General features: G+C 37.2%; 1 protein-coding gene across 3 annotated transcripts in view; it reads right to left on the minus strand.

The window, feature by feature from the left end:
• Positions 1-218: 218 nt before the first annotated feature.
• The window catches only part of WDR70 (WD repeat domain 70), a 143,717-nt gene continuing 120,614 nt past the window's right edge, over positions 219-23,321 (minus strand). For all 3 annotated transcript variants that reach the window (XM_030003416.2, XM_030003415.2, XM_041120828.1), the window contains exons 14-18: positions 14,311-14,411; positions 12,755-12,834; positions 10,457-10,573; positions 9,914-10,076; positions 219-2,038 (exon numbers count right to left, since the gene is read on the minus strand). In XM_030003416.2, coding sequence (XP_029859276.1) covers positions 1,954-2,038; positions 9,914-10,076; positions 10,457-10,573; positions 12,755-12,834; positions 14,311-14,411 — 546 coding nt within the window. In that variant the 3' untranslated portion in view covers positions 219-1,953. The remainder of the gene's footprint in view (positions 2,039-9,913; positions 10,077-10,456; positions 10,574-12,754; positions 12,835-14,310; positions 14,412-23,321) is intronic.

Here is a 23,321-nt window from a genome sequence, read left to right on the forward strand (position 1 = left end):
TTTCCTCACCTGTCTTTCCCTGCAGCTCTGCTGCCTAAGCCACACTGCCTCAGTGAACAACTAACAATAGAACTGACAAACTGTTAATATTCAGCCTAAAACCAAGGACATACTAATATTTTAAAAATTTTATTGAAGATTTATAGAAATTTATTTGAAAACACTTTTTTTTGTAGTGCATTATTTGCATGAAAAAAAGACAAAAAAATAGCCTTAAATGAAACAATGCCATTTAATGTTTATTTGCTGAGGGGTACATTGCATAAGGAGGTCTTTAGCACATCTTCTCAACAACAGCTGCTTTTCATCTGGTACTTCTTTTTCTCCTCCATTTACTGTCCACCTAGGTATTAAGAGCTTCATTCTACATATTACAGCTGCAATTGTAAATTAAGCTCTGGTTTGCTATTCTACATAAGCATGTAATAAAATATTTTTACAAGGGACAAACACAAGTTGTTTATTATTTAGTGAGGGTCCACTCTTATCAAAAGACTACACTGAGTGAAAGCAGTGGAAATATTTTGTCGTGGCAATGTTATGCCAATGCTCATTGCACCTTTTGAAGTCAGGCTTACTTTTCCCTAAAGCACAAAAATGATAATTGAAAAAGAAAGATAAGCCTGGAAAAGAAAATCATACAATGAAATAGTGATGCAGAACAATGCTTAAAAAAGAAAAAAATCTAAGCTCTGCTGACTATCAGGACTGCACGCCTGAGGTTAGGAAGGTGATTAAGTGCTTTGCTAAATATAGCCTTAAAATATGCCTTCAGAATCTATTCATAATTAAGAAAGCTTGATTGTTTATGATGTCTATTACTCTCTAATCTTAGTGGAAATGCAGAGTACTTGCTATATTGTATATTATTATAATCACAATACTTAGCATATTGTGTATTATTATAATCACAATATAAATGCCTAAAACTAACCTAGGTTCCTTTCTCCTTCTCTAAAGGACTTTAGTTTTAAATCTGTCCTTCACTTTATGACATTCAGAATTGCAATTTTTTGTGAAACAATGAAAACTTTCAATATTTAAGAAACCACTTTATAATGGATAGTACCAGTCTTCCGAGAGTGTGAGGCAGTATATGCATAATTCAGGCATACAACAAAGTCAATAGATACAAAAGATCTGGTAATAAATACACAGCTCTGCTCTATCCTGACACTTACCAGTACAAACTAATAGGGACAGGAAGCCTGAACAAAACTCTGCATCAACTAGGCAATAAACATGTTAGTTTTATTAAACCAAAATATATAATTGTCCATTCCTATTTCACATTTTTGCAAAATAAAAGCTGTACAAAATACTACTGTGAGATACTATACATACTTAAAAGGAACATCATTCAAATAAGGATAGACACTAGAAAATATATTTTCAAAAATCAGACAGAAGTGTGAACTAAATTGGAACTTGTGTGAGCACACAAATGAACTAAACCGGATTATTCCACATTAATTAATTTAAATGAAAGTATAAACTTCTTTTACACTTGTAACGAAGGGAGTAATTTGTTAGATCTTAACTAGAAAAAATAAAAAGGAGTCTGAGAAACTGTAATATTTTATTTATATATTTGAAATCATTGAACACTGTCATGACACAGCATTTGTAAAGTTGGCAGTAATTAAAAAAACATTTGGCAATATAATGAATTCACTAGAGTTCTATTTATAAAGAAATATTTTTCATTTAAATCACGAAGCTAAATAACTGACATTGAGAGGAGTTCTTTGCACAATATAATTCATTCCTTATTACAAAATTCAGATGTGGGATTACAATCCAGTGTAATACAACAATCCCTTTTTATACTGCAGCAAGTTTTATGAACTGAAGTAATTTTTACTTTCAAATTTTGATCCACTACCCAAAGCAAAGAAATAAATGCTGCACTTTGTTTCAAATGCTCTGAAATTATTCTTTAAGCTGAATTTTTCAAATTCTACGTTTTTTCCACTCTGGCTTGTCTGTTTCATCATCTTCTGGTTCCACTTCCGCAAAAACTGTTTTTGGCTGCGTTCTACAAAATATTAAAATGATTAAAATAATGGTCACACTACAATTCTTTATCAGGAACTATATTAGACATGCACTAGACACAAATGGCATCCTTTCCATACTTAAAAAAAGAGCATCCTAGACTTGCCCATTTTTCATTTTCAACATAAAACTATCAACTAACCTAAGAAGTGAAGAAACCTGCAGCTCTCAGGCAAAGAACAAGCATAACAAACACACATCTTTTGCAAGTATTATTTCCTTATCAGCTCACAATCATTATCTGTGTATTCCATGAATAAAATTAAGAGAGAAGGGAGGAACAATTCAATTCAATACAATGCTAGAAAAATGGAGCCACAGGTCTTCTCATTCCATGATTTTAAAAAAAGAAACCTCCACTTTGATACACTGTAGTATGACAGCAGCGCGTAAGTGAAAACAGAACAGCTAAGCCAGGTTTCTGGCTTAACCTATGCATGAAAAAACCAGCTTCCCCTCCAGGGACTTTATCCAGCACTACCACAACATAAAAAACCTAATGATCTTCATATGAGAACACAGTGTATCCTACAGTCAAGCTTGATGGTATCTATTCCTCCACTGTTTACTTGTATTTTAAATAACACTTAAACTTTATAAAAATAATTATTGATTACTTTTTAAACGAACACAGTATCAAGTAGCATTTCAATAAATTGTTTGGACATTCAGTTCCCCTGTTTTACACTTTAATCACTGAATGGTCCCCTTCTCCAACCTAATTCTCAATCACTGTGGAGCTGAAACTACTAGATTTCTGAGGCTAGCTGTGCTCGACTTCTTGTTACAACAGACACAACAAAGTATAAAATGCAGCCAAGGCAGTCATCATCTCATTAATGTATTAACTAATGTTTTTACAGCAGTCTAAGGATGTGAAGCACTATTATTATAACAACTGTTATTTGGCAGACTCTACAAAATGCATAAACCTTAACAAAATTGCATCTGCCTTACTTAACACAATAGGCAAAATTCAATGTTGCCACTGACGTCGAAAAGTAATAGCAAGCCATCAGCTATTGAAGAGCAGGATTCTTCACTTGTTAAATGTGTGGCACAAAATAGATTTAAAGTCACCAAAACTAGTCAAAGACAACTTCCCTTATATACAGGATCTTTCTACCAGCCTGCCTTCTCCTTCATCCTCCAAGCTTGCCATGGATGTGAGGAGTATACTAAGATGTTCCAGAGATGGTCCTACTGCAGGACTCTATTGGCACATCATCCATGGGAGCAGGCTGTATGTCCCATTATGTCAGATCTTTTACCTGGATGAGGACCTACACTACTGGAAGTTAGATGAGTCATTCTGCTCTCCATGGAAAGCAGAACTATGATTAAAAAAAAAAATTTCAATTAAAAATTTCATTAGAATATAGTTACATAAACTCTACTTAACCAATCACTGAAGGAGGATTTAAAAAAAAAAAATTTTTTTTTCATCATCATTCAATCCAAAACAGACACCAGGGATGAAGGCTTTATTGGCCGAAATACTGGATTTTGTTAGCTGCTGAAGAGGTAGAATGTATGGAAACTTCTTTTTTCAAAACATATTGATGCAAGTTTACTTAGCCCATTTTAACAGTGTACCTTCCTTTTATTACAATAGACAAAAGGTATCTAAATGCCATATAGGATCACATCAGGTCAGTATTGAGATGCTTGTTAGCAAAATACAACTAATCATTTCTGACCACAAAACCTGCAAGTGTCATAACTGTGGTTAGAAACTTCCAACCAAGAAGAATGACTTAATTTGTAAAAAAAGCAGCAGAACCTACGTACATATTTTCCAGGATAGGAGAGGCACAGAGAAAAGTTACAGACTTCAGCTAATATAAGTATGCTGCTGAGTCCAGTAAAGCTGGGGGTGGGGTGGGGTGAGAGAAAAAAAGGAATTCTAGCATAATCTAGCAGTAACCAGCTAAAGCAAAAACATACAGAGGAAATCAAGGCTGCTTGCTCTCTTGTTTTTTAAAATTACTGTGAAATGGCTGTAGCCGCAGCTCAACTGAAATGTAAACTGTTCCACCTCCACAAGCTACACAGCTATAACTGGGGCACCTAGGGTAACGACATGTCTGACCATTTTAAAGATATAAGCACAGAAAACACTGGTTTTGTTACAGCATTATCAGCAGGGATCATTTAATTTAAACACAAATTGTTCTGCTTAGTAATTGCACTAGAGATTGCTAGTGTAGTAGGAGTTTGCTGCATGATTGATATTTATACAAAATTATTGGAACAGGTTTACTACTTCAAATTTTTTTATTTCTGAGGGCTAAATAACTCATGTGGAAAGCTGTGTTCTTTTTGCCCATCAACTTTCTCAATTTTATTTATCCTTGACTTTGGAGGTTGATTTCAGTTTGTTAGGAATCCGCTTGGCAGATCCCATGGGATACTTCCATGGAGTGCAAAGGGTCCCAAGGAGAGCTGGTTGATCTTTGAGGACAACCTCCTCAAAGTACATTCCGTCCCATGCGCAGAAAGTAAAGTCTGGCAGAAGCCTAGTATGGATGCACAGGGATCTTCTGACTGAGATAAACCCCAAACCCCCCAAAAGAAGAACACAGAGGAAGCCGGGACAGCCTTAGCCAAGAGGAGCAGAGGCATTACGTGAACATGTAGGAACGGAGTTAGGAAAGCCAAAGCTCAGCTGCAGTTGAAACTGGAAAGAAATGTCAAAGGCAACACTGAGGGCTTCTACAGCTACACTGACCGCCGAAGGAATGCTAAGGAAAATGTGCTCCATGGGGCAGGTAACTCACTAACATAGGATATGGAAAAGGTCAAGATACTCAGTGCTTTTTTTTGGCTCCGTTTTCCCTGAGAAGGTCTGTTCTCAGGTCACCGAGGACCCCTACACTATGAGCAGAATCTTTGGGAGGGAGTGAGACTTTACCAACAAAAGAAGAAGACATAGACAGGGAGTACGTAGTTCATTGGACATACACTAATCCGTGAGATCAGATGGGATGGATCCAAAGGTACTGAGAGAGCTGGCCAATCAATGTCACTGCAAGGGCACTCTATCATCTTTGAGAGGTCATGGTGATTGGGGGAGCCTCTCAATGACTAGGAAAGGCAAACATCATCATCTTTATGAAAGGCAAAATGAGGATTTGGGGAACTACAGGATGGTCTACCTCAGTCCCTGGGAAGGCTATGGAACAGATCTCCATGGAAGGCATTTCCAGGCACATCAAGGACAAGAAGGTCATAGGGAACAGCCAGCATGGATTTAGCAAGGGCATACTATGCCTGCCATCCAAACTGCCACAACAGGCTGCCCAGAGAGGTGTTGTGGAATCTCCATCCTTGAGGATACTCAAACTTGGCTAGGCAAGTCCCTGAACAACCCAAATCTAACTGGACCTGAGCAACCCGATCTAAGCAAACAGGCTTTAAGCAGAAGGTTGGACTAGATGACCTCCAGAGGTCCCTTCCTACCTAAATTATTCTATGATCCTGTGTTTCCACATGACTGTCAGCTGAAACCAGTATCTCATACACTGACAAATGCATTCCTATTGTGCGTTACACTAACAGGCTGCAAACAAAAATGGGAAAACAAACTAACATGATTTATTCATACTGCATGCTTCTCTTTATTTCAGTGGTTTTCAACTTGTTCAGCTAAGCAGCCCCCTAAAAAATTTCCAGGGGCCATGCAGACTGCTTTAGAGTCACCATAATCCCTCTGGTTATGAGTTGGTTTTTTTAGTTACCTTTCAGGGATCCAATAAAAGTAGCTCAATGACATCTCAGGTTCATAGACTAGCAGCTAAAAAAATACTGCTACAGCTAAACCAGCTGGAGATGACAATTGCATATGACGGCATGTGACTCATGTCACAGTAACTTTTGAAATTTTTGTTTATACTGCACTGAAACGAAGAAAAAAGACTTTCTCAGGGGCTTCCCTCTCAAAATTACCAACTTCCAAAAAAGATTTAGCCTAAATATACCAACATGTGCCAGCAAAATCACTGTTACAAAACTCCCTATTCAGTCCTGCTTCTTCAACTAAAGATACTTGAGCCACTACATGACTAACACTTTACACACTGGTACTGCCATTGAGAAAAAGTTCAGTGAACACACCACAGCCACAGGCTGGTGCTTCAAGTCATCCCCTTTTGCCTGTGACAAGCAGCAATGACAAAGACAGCAAAATAGGGGCAACATCTCTGAACTGAAAGGCATTTTCTAAGAACTCTGATCTATCCTGGTGGGGAGGGAAATTTCACCCTCACCTCCCCTATGGTACAGAAGGGAGCTACATCTGGGCCTGATTTGGTCCCCAGCTACAATGCTTAGTAATTCCTGCTGATCGTTCAGAGGGACATCTGAAGTCATTATAGTATCTCTGTACAGCTGTGTTAAAACAAACAGCTCACAAAGAATGTAATTTTCAAACATTTACAACTGATGCCTCAAGTTCCTTTCCTGTAGTTCTTCACTTGAAATCTTCAATCTGTCCTTCCTTTCCTTTCACTCCACTGGAACAGCTCTTGCCAAGGTCTCTAACAAGCTTTTTCCTGAAAAATCTCAAGATCTTTTCTTTATCCTCATTCATTATGACTTTTCTCCTGTGTTGATCACATCTTTTTTGACACTTTATTCACACTGGGCTTCTGTGACCTATCATGTCCTGATTCAGCATGTACTTCTTAGCATCCCCAGTTCCCTTTTCAGCAGAATCTGTTTTCTCACCCATTCTTTTGCCTCTTACATACTTCCCCCTCCTTTTCTGGCTCAAATTTTAGGAGAAACAGAAAGGTCAGGGTAATGACAACAAGCCTGGAAAAATTTTCAAGTGATACATAATGCAAATTACTATTTGGCTTTGAGAATAAATTAGGCACCTTTAACTCCAACAAAAAGGAAATATTTTAACATACAATTTTTAAACTAACAGCAAAAGTCATGTTGCAGGTATTTCTTAGAAGAATTATTGAAATGAAAACACAATTTAAAAAGCATGAAATCAGTTATCTGATTTAGAATGACCTAATCAGTATGAATCAGGACCAGATAAACTCTAACCCAGTCATCACAATCAGAGTTATGAAAACTCTGATCAACCAGAAAAATAGCATTTCTTAGTCTTCTCAGTCTAAAATTATTTAATAGCCATACTGAAGACAATTAAGTAACTATTAAGTGAATAACCATCCGTTAGACAACATAAAAACAAAAGCCTTGTCAAACAAGAGATATATCCAGTGGATAGTTTTATACCATATTTAAGTCAAAGTTTACTACAAGAAATGTGGAAAAACGGATAGCAGAGAAATAAAGGAATAAAAAGAATAAACACTATTTTAAAAAATGAAATGTACTGGATGTAAGTTTTTTACGTCTCAAGACAGTATGTAATTTTAAGTATGTATCAGAGTATCACCTTTCCTAACTCTAGAGTATATCTTATGCTACAGCTAAAGCAGCCAGTTTCCCTAGTTTGTATACTGCTTGTTATTACGAACTCCCAATTTCAACAGGGCCACCAGGGACACTCTTACAATCCAGTATTATGTGGTAATCTACATAAATTACTAGTAATTTGCATATTTTCTTAAAGATGCATCCATAAGTACATCTGTAATATGCTTTATATACACAGGGTAAACATACATGCCCTGTAAAGTCAGATATAGGATATAATTAACACAGATTTCTATATTATCTGTGTGTGCAGGCAAGCAGCTAACAAAACCTCTGACCACCACTGGTCTGCAGCTGTCAATATAGACCTCCATTTCTGAAAACTAAGAACATAACACAGTTATAAAGAAAAGGTTTGCATTGCAGTGTCTTAGCCAATAATAATAACAACAGTAGTAACAACAACAACAATAATAATTTAAAAAATGCTCTTTGCATAGAATACATCTTAAAGTCAAGCTTTTAAAGCAAGGATAATGGCAGTTTCTTTCGCCTGAGATTTATCAGCTGACAAAACCATCAAGGCAGCATGCCGTTGGCTGCAGTCCCATTCCCCCACACACATATCACCGTCTGGTGTGTAAGTTAATAGCAGTCTGGACTCGCATCCTCCCCACTTCTCAGCCAGCTCTCTTCTTCCCCTGCAGCTACATCTTTAACAAGAAACTGTAATGAGATCTGCCCACCTGACACAGTAAGCCTTCTGTAATACAGCTATGTTTTAAAACTTTCATGTCTACTACATTGCAGGTGTCAGGGATGAAACTTAATATACAATCAGTGAAGTTACTGAGCCAAAAATATACTGAGGTATCCATCTACCTGATGGAATGTGTGCTTGTATTTACTTTTGAGATGGGATAGTTGCACATCTCAAATGAAACCAGGTGCCTACACATTCAAAGTAAATTTCACCTCTAGCAAATGTGAACTCTCAAACAATTAAAAATCGATATTTAGCATATTCATTACAACAACTATTACAGAATCAGGAAGAATCCTTCCTTGGTACCAAGGGTGATACTGTATAATGCATTGATCTGATGCACAACATCAAATGCTATAGTTATTAATTACCAGTATGCCATACTTATTAATTACCCAGTCAAAGCCAGGCTAGGTCACTGATGTTCTCAAGCTGCTTTGGAATAGCTATTCAGCTATCTTTGTGAACACATGGGTCAAGTCGTGTCACCACTAGAAACAGCTATGATTCTTAACATATTTTGAACTTCTGGACAGAGGTGGTGATTATTTCACTAAGGAGCTAAACACTAATAAAGAAAGTACAGCCAGTAAAACACTAATGAACATACAGTGTAGGAGATAAAACACTGGGGTGCAAACAAGAAAAAATAGCTTGTTATTGGCAGACTGTTCTGTGCAGACTACTTCATCTCTTCCAAACCTTTTCCTTATGCATTTTGAAAATACTACTTATACTAGAGAGATGATTTTGTGCAAAAAAAGAAAAAAAATCAACAATAATGACAAAATGTGAAAATTTCAGTAATTTTTAAAGTGACAGTTTCTGGCTATTAGTATGAAATGCATTTTTTTAGTATTTATTTTAGTACTATTGTGAATGTGTTTAACGGTCTGAATTCTATTTTTAGAAAACAAAAATCTTTGGTAGAAAGCATTCTAGAAGCATATTGCACAATTTTCATTGTAACATATACACACAAATACCACACTCACACATACAATTTAAACTAAGTAAGTCACCATCTGTGGGATTACTGAGATTTTACTACCATAATCTTGATGAGGCTCTTTACTTCATGTAACAACAACTGAACACTTATTTCTTTACATTGAATTTTTGGTAGGAGATTTTATCGGTGCAATATCTAATATTGCTATACCTTTAACACCAAGTTAATTCAAGCAGGTACTCAGGTCCTTATGTAGGAAAAATTCAAATAAAAACTTATGACATTCAAGAAATCATGTAAAATGTGCTGTCATAACATGAAGTAAATATTTTGAAGGTTTAACCTAAGAATCAGTCAGAACTAGAAGGCATATTAGAAAACTTATCATCCCAGTCTGTCAATGGGACAGTACCTTATTAAAAGGTATACTGCAACTTCAGACATTGATTTGGAGAAGATTCTAAATTCTAATCAACTTAGAAAGCTTTAAATTAATTTTCTAGCACTGATAGGTACATGTTAAAAATGGAAATGTCAAATTTCAACAAATTAACCTCCTGGAAACTCTTCATATTCTAATTATCTTCATAAAAGAGTATGGCATATTCTTGGTTTACATACACGTGGCAGCAATCCAGAAAAGGCAAAGCATACCATTAAAAATGTGTGTCTTCTATTTTTACCAAACTCCCACTGGCCTCCACAAATATTACTTGTATTTTTAATCGTTTCCTTACTTAGCATATGCCGGAGCAACCCAGTATGGATTCTCTTCCGCTTCCTTTGCGTGCCGTAAAATAGCCTCTCGAGGGTTGCTATCATCTGTCTTATCCAGTGCAATATTCTTGACTATATATGATGACAAGGTACCTCCATGAGTTCCAACACGCCCACCACGACCTGTAGCAAAAAAAGCAGAAGAAGGAGTATTTTAGAGAAAAATATATAAGAAATAAACAGAGAAGTGTTGTTTTGTGTCTGTAAGAGCGATCTGATACAAAGAAGTTATTTAATACTATAGGAAGAGTCTAATTTAGAGTTGCATTCACCTGAGTGTTTTACTGATCATATAAATTAAAGTAAGACATTGTGATTATTGATTTATTCCAGGCAAGCACTCCAATCAAAGGCCAACGTCTTCCAGTTGCTGGACACTGCCCGTACATACATAGTAGAGTCGCCACCCAAAACAGTTTGAATGCAAATCTGAATGAGTGTAGGACCCAAGCATGATGGTCCCTTTGGCATATGACAGTCTGAAATGATTATGCCTAGATTACCTGGGCCTGCTACTGGAGGTTCAGGTTTGTGAGACTTCATGGGGTCCAGTCTGTCCTTCTCCAGCTGTTTCCTTGTGCTTCGCTGTCGTGGTTCACGGAACATTGGAAGTGCATGGGCTGAAGGGTCACAGTTTGGAGAGAAAGAAATGTTAGAAATTCCATTTTCTTTTTAAGGTTTTAATTACAAAGACAAAGACTGGGATTATTCCTTGCAATGGAAAAGGTGGCAGAAGCAGCCTCCCAGTTTTTCTGTATCCAAGCAGTGGTTTACTGAGGTATACTTTAGAGGGCTTCTTTCTGCTGAATTTTTCAAAGATGAAAGCAGCCAGATTTCCAGGGTTCCTTCAGGCAGAAGCCTTTCATCTGAAATACTGTTTGCACAGTTCATGCATATTTAATTTATTCCTCTGTCATTCAGTTCTCAACATTAGCATTGTGACCAACTGGTTGCTCTTTTCTGAACTTTCCATGTTTCTACGGCTTTCTAATACTCTAAGAGCATGACAAAACCCCAGATGCAGTCTTGGATCTGAAACAGAGAGGTGTGGAATCCCTTCAATGATCTAAAATGTAATGTTTGTGCATATGAAGTCACAATCATGTTCTTTCTTAAATTAGGAGATTAATCAAGGTTGGAAGAATACCTCGACTGCATATTCCTGTTTTAAAAGTAACACCTAATCCCTCAAAACAGCATTCCTGAGATTAAAGAGCAGCTAGAAGTTGGAAGGAAAAAGAAAAAAAGAAGAGAGAAAAACAAAAAAGAGGACAAGGAGAAGGAAAAAGGGGTCAGTTCACTTTGCAAAAGGACTTCTGAGATCTTCAGTTGTTTCCAGTTCTATCTGTAAGCTTAAAAGACAGACATCTAACCTCTGAAAAGTTTCTAGAAGATGCAACAAACTTAAAAATTTGCAGAGCAAATCCTTACAATCCTTTATACGCAAGCATCCTTATTTAGTCTCAAAATGATGTGGAAGAAACAGTTAAACAGCCAAACCTCAGTGATAAAAATCCGAAACTTTGCACAATTGGGACCCAAATCTTTGAATGGCATTTATAAATGCCACTGAATACACAAGTTCCATTGGATTTTAAGCAGAAAGTTTTTCAAAAATCACAAAAGCTCTGTACAGTATAAACACTAAAAACAGTGCACACAAAGTATTTAGATAATAGACCATGTGCTGATATAGTCAAGGCTGTAGTAAGGTTGGATTGAGACGAGGTCCCAAAGGAGATGAATATCCCTGATCTTTGCCAGCTGCTACTTTACCCACAGCTACTCAAAACCTGGAGCTGGACATCTGCAGCAGTGAGATAAGTAGGAGACAGCTGTGGCTGGAAAGGACCTGAGATGGGAACCCAGAACCACAGTGCCTTGATATGGGCCTGGTTACCAAGACTGCCCAGACCTTCTCATTCTAAACTTTCTTTTTCTTTATTAAGCTGCCGAACAACTACTTGGTTCTACAGAAATGGTTTTAGCTATTTCCAAGACTACTGGAAAACACAGCTGAATCTGAACACCATGGAACTGGAAGAGAATGAAAAGAAGCAGGACAGCACAACTGTGTGACTGTTCTCATTTCACATGAGGAAATACTACGCAGGGCAATGCTAATGGGGAGGTCCAAAATCTCTCAGTCAATCCCCTTGTCCCCTTGTAAAATTTGCCCTTGGGAAAAGGCAGATCACTGAACGTTTTATAGTAACAGTGACAACTATTATGCATCAGTGAGCCTTAATATGAACATAAGGTCTTATACAAGTATAGTCCTGAGGCCAGAGAGATATTTAAGCTATATAAACCCCATATAAGTCTGGGCAAGTTCTAAATTTTGAAAAATCATTTGGAATTTTTTCAAGACCTATCTATAATGTCTGATTTTGCCACTGGTACTGTTAATGTTCCCAAGTGGCAAAACACTTCCTAAAACCATCTACACTCACCAATTTAGTTATTCAAAACTGAAGATTTAAGAGAGCTACAAAATTTTGGAGGTTTTTGTTTTGTTTTATTTTGTTTTGGTTTTAAGGCAGTTGTCCTTTCAGGCTTTCAGTTGCATTGGAATCTAGAAACCAACCATTATTAATAACTTTACAGAGCATACAGAATATATACCTTCCTCGTTGTGCAAGCCTACAAAAAAGCACAAACATCTCACACCAATTATCAATACTTAACGAAATACTGCAACTTTTTAGAGGGGAAAATACAAAGCTAAATGATCTGCAAATATTTTCAAACCTGAGAAAGAGCTAAGGATGTTGCTATAAAGATATGTTTAAATTCCTTACGTGTTATAATGTAATCCTGTGTAAGAGTCTCCGCTTGTCTCTCTTTTCGTTTTGTTTTGACCACGCATAATTTTGCTCCCCTAGGAGGAAACATACAGCAGTTCCATTGGTCTGTTTATATCAAACAGAAACCATTTTTTATTCAAGACATAGTCTCAACAAAATTATGTAGCACTTTAAATATTCATGAATGTGTGTATCTTTGCCTGTCCATGCACATGTGAAGGAGGGTAGAGAGATTAGTGTTTCTGTTACAGAGCAGTTTATATGACACGTGGAAATAAGGGTGGAAGATTCATTTCACACTTCATTTGTCCACAGTACTTGTAGCGTGCACATTGAAAGCGCTCCTCTCCAAACATGGGCAATGATTTGCTCCTAGTACTCTTCCTAAGCAGCAGAGGTGGCAGTTATCTAACCAGAGGTGTCTGGAACACTGCAGCAGGAAAGACTGCATAAGCCTGGCTGCAGCAAGACTGATTTAAACTGGTGGTACCCTCCCACTCATGGTAAGTACCAGGAAGCAAACTGGGCATAAAACTGAGCTAGGGCTCTTGTGGTCTGTGCCTTGGAGACTCAGGCTGCCCGCTGGAGAGGGGTCCAAACAATGGTGACCAACTCTCTTGTTCTCTAAATTGACAAAGACCAGAAAAATAAAACCTATTTCTCATAATCTTGTAAACCAGAGTTTACCTTCACATCCAAGTGTCTAGGTCACAGTAAGTATCCAGAAACTGTGAACTGTAACACAGTATGTTTTTGGATGCCAGTGAAACAAAGATGAGTGCATACAGGGGAATAACATCCTATTCATACCACTCAGTATAGGTAAGTGTACAGTTCCGCTCTGCTGACAGGAAGGAAGTATGCCCCAGTTCTTCAGCCAATCCAGAGAGTAAAAGCAAATTAATTGCAAAAGAAGTATTTATAGACTAGTTAAGTCCTCTTCTTTTTATTCCAGGCTGACAAGTCACCTTCTGATGGATCACTACCACCTTTCCATTAGATGTACAGGCAAAATCCACACAAGACAGGTGGGGGTAGGGGAGAAGACTAGCAGAAAGATGGCAATGTGCTTCCTTGGTTTGTCCCCTCTCAAATTGGGTCTTCCAGTATTACTTCACAGACACTGAAGTTTAAGTTAATGCTTCTAAACAAGATTTTTACTTCAGGAAAAAAAAAAAGACATCAAAAATATGACTAAATACAATAAATATCCTTTTATTAACACCACACCAGCAACCTCCAAGAGATCAGATGAAAGGTTGGTTATTCTTACTCCAGACTTCATGCAATGAAAAAATGAAAGTTTTTGTAAATTCAGGTAGCACAGCCAGCATACTACACCATGAAAAGCCCAAAGGAAAATGTGCCACTTCTCAGAAACAAACTGTTCTGGTTTTTTTCTTTCTACTTTTACTAAATAAGTAAAACTCTGCAAAACAAATGTTACTAAACCAGTTTTTCCTCATTTCTTAGTATAATCACAGAACCCCAGAATCAGGCTAAATTTGAGAAAAAAATAATGTTCCTAATCATTAATCACGATTACGTACCTCTGGCTTTTGACAGGATCATAGTACACTTTGGCCAAACCATTTCCTGTACCAACCATGATCTGGTTCAGCTTGGGATGCCAAAGGCAACGCACAACACTCTGAAATAAAGCAACACATTGATAGTTAGTTGGTCATTCATCCAGAAATTAGAATTAATATTCATATTGTCAAACAGTGGATCAAAGTCACACTGCAGCAGGAACAAGCTTAGGCACGTGAATGAATACGCGAATATGTGAATGAATAAAAGTTCCTCTCCAGAGCAGAATACAATGTAAAAGGAGTGACAACACATGGATGTAGGCAGAGAAGGAAGTACAGATTGGTGGCAGTGTGATAACCAGTGGTTTCCACAGGCTGACTGCTCCTGGGTCTTCGTGGGCATAATGGAAATGGAAAGTTAAAGGGGGATTTGAAGGAGAACAATGAAGTGCTTCAGATATAGCAAAAGGCAGGCCTTCATGACTTTTGCATTTTTATTTTTAATTCTTAATTCTTCCACCCTGTTCTTTACTTTATCTGTTTTTCCCTTCTTCTCACACAGCGCTGACCTTTCACTTGCTGACTGCAGAAACGGAAGAGTAGTTGATTTTCAGTCTCAGTTCTTTCTTCCCCACAACGCCCAGAAGAACTTGGTATTTGAAGCCAATGTCTCACAGCTCTGTCACCCAGCTGGTCAGTGGAGAAACTAATTTTCAGACATTAAGAGTATTGTTCTTTAATGCACACAGCATGGTTCTCCATGTGACTTTGAATCTCCATGTGATTACTGTATTCAGTCTGATTCAGCAGGCCAGCACAGAAACTCTGTAAGACTTGAGCTTCTGACTCGAGTGAGCCGAAGAAGTGGCTCCAATCTGCCATGAAGGACAACACATCTTAAACACAAAACCTGTATGTGCATCTGACTAATTGAGGGAAAAAAAAGTATCTATTTTTGAGAGATAGTAACTCTTTAGAGGGATATTGTCCCAGACTGAAGACAGGTCTTAACAGTGTTTGTGTTACCTATGTAATAAATGTATCCAGAGCTAGCAAGATGCATCATCCTGTTAGTATTTCACTGAACAATGCTCATTTTTCTAGCCTGTTTTTTCCACCAAGCTTACAACTTCTCCTTTCAAAAGTCAAGAGTTGACTCTTCTCAAAGTGAACTAATAATTCAATATTCAAACACTATCATCCATCTATCATTGAAGTATCTATATGTATACTTTTTTCTTTTTTTTTACATAATACAGCACATGAAATTCACAAAATTGGAACCACTCATGTCTTAACAGGAGAAACACAGGAAAGTTAAAATATAATTAGGGGTGTAATATAGCCCTATAACTTGGGAGATAAGAACCATCTAATCTGGAAGAGAATGGTTATTTATGTATCAGCTCTTGCAACTCCTGAATCACTTTGCATTTTGTGTTCCATACTATTTCTGGTTTGGTCTAGATACCATTTTTTTTAATGTTATGAGGCACATAACATAAAAAATATTGAAAAAATTCTGAAGCCCATTCAGCCATCAGAAATCAGAACTTCATTCTACTACAAGATGATGGATGACTCTCTTCTGAGTTGTTTTTCTGCTTTGTGTTCTTGTTTAAGAAGAAAAATTGAGTGAGATGAGTTTACATGAATCAACTGACCATTCTTTACAAGGTCCCTCTGTAAAACATGCTCTTTCTACATTGCTATACATACAACATTATACCTTCCCATTTACTTACAGGTACAAATAAACCTGGCTTGCTTATTACAAGACAACTAAAGGACAACAATCCTTTTACAGGTAACTCTGAAGTACAAAGTAGAATTTTGATAATGCATTAAGTCCATGATCCCTGCCACAAGTGACCAAAATAAGCAATACAGGGTTGCTAATAAATTGTTTGATTTAAATAAGAGAATCTTAGCTACTGTTATGTAATGCTCAAAATGCTCCAGTAACTCTAAAACACACAAAGCTAATAACAAGTATTGAAGGTCAAAGGTGGGTGGCCTTTTCTTTTATTAATATTTATTGCATGTGTTTAGCCAGCCTTTTTAAACTTTGTAGTTAATGTGGTTCTCCACTTTCTACTGTCAAGTAAATGTATTTTATAGCATGGTACTGGATACCAGCCAACAAAAACAAAGACTGAGACAGCGTGGCTCAGCACTGATGGGAATTGCTAAATTTCTAACTTGTCAAACATGCACAGCACACTTAAAACCACCACGGCACGTGCTCCAGAGCAGGCAAAAGAAACTGCCATTAAATGCAGCCCTATAAATCTTCTGAAAACGTAAAACATCCCCAGAATATAATTTGTTAAAAACTAAACAAATACAAGCTCTGAACATGCAAGTAATTTTATTAATCCACTGGCATATAAACCTACTTTACAAGAAATAATAAAAACTACTTATGCAGATGTTCAGATTATTTTAGAAATGGGCAATACTTCAAAAAGACTAAAATACTGAATTCCTGAACTAAATCCTAATAATTTTTCCCAATCAATTAATCCTAAAGAAATCAAAATTCTAAACAACTATACAACAAAGGGATCATTGTAGACTAGCTCTTAACATTGGGAGTGAGGGGTAAAGGGTAATCTTTATCATGCAAAAATAATTAATTCCTAAAGAGTATTTATCCTTCAGTGCCTCTAACTTTCCTACGGTTTACACTTAAGAGTAACTCAGGTAGAAATCTTTATTGCTGGAAATGCTAAACATCAAATTCCAGCTCAAAGAAGGTCCGACCTCCCAGCTCTCCAGGCAAATAAGTATGTTAATAGCAGGAAAAGAAGTGTTTTCCTGGCTTGGCCTACCTATGCACATTGGTAGATACCCACCTACTGATACTGAATTTTACACAATTACAGAATGGTTGCAGTTGGAAGAGAGCTCTGAAGATAATCTAATTCACCCCCCCTGCTCCAAGCATGGTCAACTACTACAGGTAGCTCTGGACATTGTCCAGTTTCCTTTTGAATATTTCCAAGGATGGAGATGCTACAGCCCCTCTGAGCAACCTGTTACAATGTATGACCACTCCCACCACAGAAAAACCAAACCAAACCCCAAACCATTTTCTTATGTTTAAGTGGAATTTCCTGTAATTAGTTTTGTGCCTATTGCCTCTTGTCCTGCCACTGGGCACCACTGAGCTTTGCTTTACCTGCTTGACCCTTCTGTTCCTCTTCAAGTATTTATACATAAGGTTCCCAGTAAGCCTCCTTTTCTCCAGGCTGAGCGATCCTAGCTCTCTCAGCCTTTCCTTCTGTGCCAGATAGTCCAAGCCTTTAATCATCACCTTTGCAGTCCTTCACTGGACTCACTCTAATATGTTCATCTCTGTCTTGTACTGGGAGCTCAGAAGTGGACCCAGCACCACCGATGTGTCTCACCAGGGCTGTGTGGAGGGGAATAATGGCCTCCCTTGACCTGCTGGCAATGCTCTTTTGCCTGATGCAAATGCCCATGGGCTTCTTGCTGCCACTTTCTGTTTCTCTGAGATGGAAAGGGGATTTGCCATTCCACAAACCCTTTTAAGGTTGTGCTCTGCAATGGTACCCAAAACAAACAAGGTGGTACTTCAGTTTTAATTGTCCCAAGACAGGAGCTTAGCCTGGAAGCAATAACCTCAGCAGTTAAGAGCAAACTGCAAGCTCTCACTCCACTTACCAAGGTGGTGTCATGCCTGGTAATAGAAGTAAAAGAGCAGGGAATTAAATTGCCTAACATTGCTTTATGGAAACCAAGCACAAAAGACTTGACTAACCGTAAGTACTGGTTGTAAGGAAATCCTGTGGATGACAGCTTCAAGACTCAGCAAATAAGAATAATGGAACAACAACAAAAACTTCAGCTGACTAATTCTAGATTCAAACATTCAACACAGAAAGACTTAACCTGTTTCTAACAACATTTAAAGCTGAAACAAATCTATGTAGATTCTGAAATCCAAAAAATTCCAGGTCATATCTCACCTTTGCAAATGAAAAATAATGTCTTATTATAACAAATAAAAATGATAAAATGCAGAATATATAATCACATAAAAACCATCAACATTTAAAAAAAAGATTTATGTAATGGGTGGATGTTTTGGACAGTATATCTTTGGAGCATGAAGTCCTGGAAGCCTGTCATAAAAATCCTGAAAATAATTTTATCCACGGAACTGATGTGGCCAGCTTCGTAACCGTAAGATCTGAAACTACAGCAATTAAAAAAGACAATTACTAGTAACAATTTAAAAGCTGTTTGGTATTTCTGCTGTTGCAAAAGCTTCAAATGAAATGAATCTGAAAAGCCTTTGGCAATGTCTACTGCACACACAAACACGGTAGCCTGCATTGGGAAATACTGGGAAAAGACTGTGAAAATATTTTTGTGAAGTCAGGCAGGGTAAATATTAAAAATGTTAACTGAAAGAGAAACACTCCAAATTTACCTTCTTCACTGTCACTGTGAAAGAGGTTAGAACAGATTCAGTGGATGTTATCGATAGTAGGCCTTTGTAATTATTTTCAGGCAACAGATTGTCTTGTAATACTTACTTAAGCTGAAAGTCAATTAAAAAATTATCTACACAATTACAAAGACATCTTTTTTTGCAATCTGGATGAAAATGTTTATCTTCTTAAACAACTGCCTAATAAAATAAGAACATATTACTGATTGTTCTTGAAACTAGCCATAACTTTTTCTAAAGTTGCTGTTCTATTGTTTTAAATAGAAAATACGAATTACCTGAACAATACATAATTTTTACTTTATTTTTAAACTAAGTGCTATACTTGCTTCAGATTCCGAGTTCTTTTAAAATAAACTCCAGTTTTAGAAAATTTTACCTATAATAATTTAAAACTTTAATAATAGGTGGTAATCTTAAACCTTAAAACTCATAAATACGTAGAAAGGTGGCAGGCAAAAGTGATGATATCACTATTCCCTTGTGTGCTATTCCACCTGCATTTCTTCTGAGACACGTGCAGTCCCAGCTCCTGTGCAATTCTAGGGTGGTTCGTAAATAGTCTCACCCCTAACAGTCCTTTCTCACCTGTGTGTTTCCCTTTGTATAATATAAGCAGAGCTGTTGCTGCAGGTTAACAAACTACACCAAATAGTCTTTCTGTTAGGTTATTCTCCATCTGGGTTAGCTCACTAGGCAACTACACAAATGGCTTTGCTGGTACTATGCACGTAACAGTGCTTTGATGGGATTTAGCAGCAGTGCCTCTAAATGAGAAACTGAAGCCTGAAATATAATTTTCTGTAACACAGAATGGGACATTTATTCTGGCCTAGAAATATACCTCTGTGTTTAACAGGCAAAGCAAAGAATAACCGAAGCAGATTTCTCAGCAAACAAAAGCTAATTACCTCAACTGAAACTGTCCAGAGCCCTTGGGTAACACCCTGACAGGAGTAAACAATGCTGAGAGGGCATTTTACAAGGTCAGCAAGAAAAGATTAAAATGATTTGTGGCATAGGAATGGAAAATTTACCCCTAAGATGAAACCATGAAGCTGGTAAGGTCATAAACTACAGACTGATGTCAAGGATTGAAAGAATTCTCCTGGATCTTTGCTTATAGAGTTGGTTCAAGACTGCAGCAGTGAAGGCAGAATTCAGTTCCCTGGCCCGTGCTTCAGGAAAAAACATTCAGTTTTACAGCATGGGTAGAGCAGATCCAGGATGGGAAGAGCAGTCTCGGTGGGGTCAGTACAGGTTGGAGGCAGCATGGTGAGGAAAGGTTAATAAATTCTAGTAAGAGGGACTAGGAAGGGTTAGAGATGTTTTGCATTAGGAAGAGGATCTGGCAGAGGTTATGAGGGTTGTGCGAAGCTTCAGAGGGGATGCACTATGGAAAACATACATAAAGCATACTAAGAAAAAAACCTGAGCAAATACAGCAAGCATTCCTAGTTCCTACATATTATAGAGTATGTATAGCCTTCACATAAACATTAATTCTTAGGCCTAAAATATTTTTCTGTCACATTCCAGAGCCTGAGCAGTCACTTAATCTCACTAGTATCTTTTGAATCTACCAAGACGTAAGTCTGCCCGTTATGTAACAAAATAAGGAGAACGTATATAAAGATTGTCTCTTGAAAGTATTACCTCTATCCTCTTTCACTCTACAGCAAGAAAGCTAGGAAAAATTAAGGTTTCCCTCCATCATTGTCTTCTTGTATTCCTATACTAACATTTTACATGACTGTGAGCTGAAGCTGTACAAAAGCATCGATTTCTTTTTTTTTTTTCCATTTCAGTTGAAACTTTGACTGATATCCAACAAAATGTAACTACCTTTATACGTATACAAACCCTAAGATAACAGCCAATCTTTTGTTGTTAGCAAAATTTTATTAAACAGACACGAGTGTGTGTATGCATATACTGATATAATGGAATATGGAGGTCATAGTTTGCTGCAAGACTGGCATGATATCAAGTTTCACCATTTCTCAAAGCATTCCAAGGACTTTCATATTTCTGACATAAATACAAATCACCATACACTTCTGCAGTACTTAGGTCAATGGGGCTATATTCTTTCCTTGCTACTGCAAAATGAAAAGTAAATTAGAGGGGCCATATTTTACAATGATGTTTTAATTTCTCTTCCCTCCTTCAGGAGGTCTTACTGCTTCTCAATCAGGCATTGTTTTCTTTGGAAACAACCCCTTCTCCCTAAAGACAGTTAAGTTTTAAGGTTAAATACCTCACATTTGTCTTTGAAAATGAACGTTTCATGTGAAGTGTATTTTCAGATAATGCATGATAATGTATCAGCTTTTTCAAGTTCATTAGTAAAGCTTCTCCTGCCATGCAGGGAAGAGGAAAGAAAAACACGCTTCCGTATCAGTCATGCACTGTTGGAATAACCCTTTTGAATTTTTCTTTCTCTTCACCTCACATACAGCCTTTCACTGTTCTCTGATAGTTCTCAACACTCAGCCTGCTTATACATTTGCTCCAAAATGCCAGAATTGATTGCTTAGTTATCCGCAGCTGTCAGACTTTTAGGCTAAGTTCACTAAATTAATATCTGCTCCCACGGCTATTAGTGAAAACTGCTTAAATGAAAGTACAGACAAACAAATATGATAAATGGAGAAGATGCATCTATCTACTTCCAGACCCACAGAAAACCACCCTGAGAAGGTGGAAATCTCTACTGAATGATGCTGACATACAGCTAATATTCATACTCTGTCTGTGGTGAATGTGCAGCCAACATCCCACTTGTAAACTCAAAAAAGCAGAAGTGATTTCCTTGAAAATTACCGCTACAAAAAAATACTGCTAATTCCAGATAAATAGTGAAAATGGAAATGGAACATGCTAATCCTAGGCTTTCACGCATCTAACTGTTGAAGCAAGAATTCATGGGGTTTTGAAGTTTCCTTCATGTGATGTTTCCACTGATTTAAAAAAACCTTTGTTAAAATTTAGATAAAGTTCTGTAATCCTAAAGTGAAGTTGCTGATGTTTTGACAGTTATGTTCGGAAATTAGGAGCAAGGAAGAGAGCGTAGACTTGACTCTCAGCTAGCGCAATCCTTTCATAGAGTGGCAGTAAATTGTATTTATTTGTAAATTGCCTACTGTCATAAATCATTAAATCAATAGGAACGAGTGCAAAAGTAATCATTGTCTTCTACTTTGCTATTGGTGAAGTCAGAGCACAAGAGATGAAACGTCCCAGTGCTTTAGCAGGGCAGAATAAACTTCAGTGGAGGGAAGTGGAGATCTTAGGTGGGACTTACCTCACTAAGCTTAAGATGTCTACACTTCTAATCTTTAGAGGTCTACTCTTTAAATGCCTACAACTTTTCACCTCCCTTTATAGTTAACCAAGAGAAATAAGCATTTTACAGTGGCCTTTATCTAACCTATTTTAGATATCTATTTTTGGATGAGATAAAATGACAGTCTGGATGTGTTTATTTTTCTCTGCTGATTAGAAAAGGAGCCTAGGGTGACTGGATCAGCTCTAGACATCTATATTTGGTCAGGTGAATCCCCACAGCCTACAATGGCCAAAATAACTATGTAAGAAAAACAGAAATCTAAAAAGGATCTATATTACAGCATGTTGTGCTACTTACATAAAACTCTCCAGTTCAAGGATAAAGGATCCTGGAAGCCAAATTAAATACTCCTAGTGCAGAAAGAATACAGCAGATACAAACTGCTAAAACTGTCCAACAAATCTTTAGAATCTTAGCTTGAAAGATCAGGTCTAGCCCTGGAGATACTTAAAAAGTGAATGGGGATAAAACAGAAACAAATCCAGCCTGTGTTCGCCCTTACTGCTTACCCCTGTCCTAAACTACAATCTAATAAATAATTCCTTCAGAATCTGTTCTGAAGCTATACAATAAAAAAGTGACAGCAAGAGCTGCTGCTCTAAGAAAATATTTTCAGTTAGGAAAAGAAAAGCTTAAACAAACCTTCGCTCTTTCTTATGTGCAAGCTTTGCTTCAATGGCCGTGACGGTATGTGATGGGTTCTGTTTGAACAGTGCTGCTTGGATTTGCTGCAGTTGGCTGTCCAGACAGGCAGATAAGCGGCATGTCAGCAGGGAAGATAGTGAACGTGTGAAATGACATTTTGACCATGGTCGTGGACTCTGTAAGGACAGGTCACCACAGCAGTGGCCAAATGGGGCTTTTCTGACTGAACTGAATATTTATCTTAACTATACTTTTTACAAATTCCAACATTTCTGAAAAAAACCTCAGTCTGTCAAAATCTGGGCAAATATGCATGCAGTTTATTTAGAATATTTATTCTGTCTTTCCTCTTGTAAAACCCTACGTATTCATGGTGAAGAACTGCTTGTGCAATGCAATATCTTTTAAACACGTAAGAGCTTAAAACATAATTAAGCAATACTACCTAGGAAACCTGACTGCTTATTAGTATCTTTTTTTAAGAAACAGTAATTACCTTTCAGATTATCATTACCTGTTACCTAAGCCTATATTTGTATTATATTA

The sequence above is a fragment of the Aquila chrysaetos genome, chromosome Z (assembly GCF_900496995.4).
Source record: "Aquila chrysaetos chrysaetos chromosome Z, bAquChr1.4, whole genome shotgun sequence".
NCBI lineage: Eukaryota > Metazoa > Chordata > Aves > Accipitriformes > Accipitridae > Aquila > Aquila chrysaetos.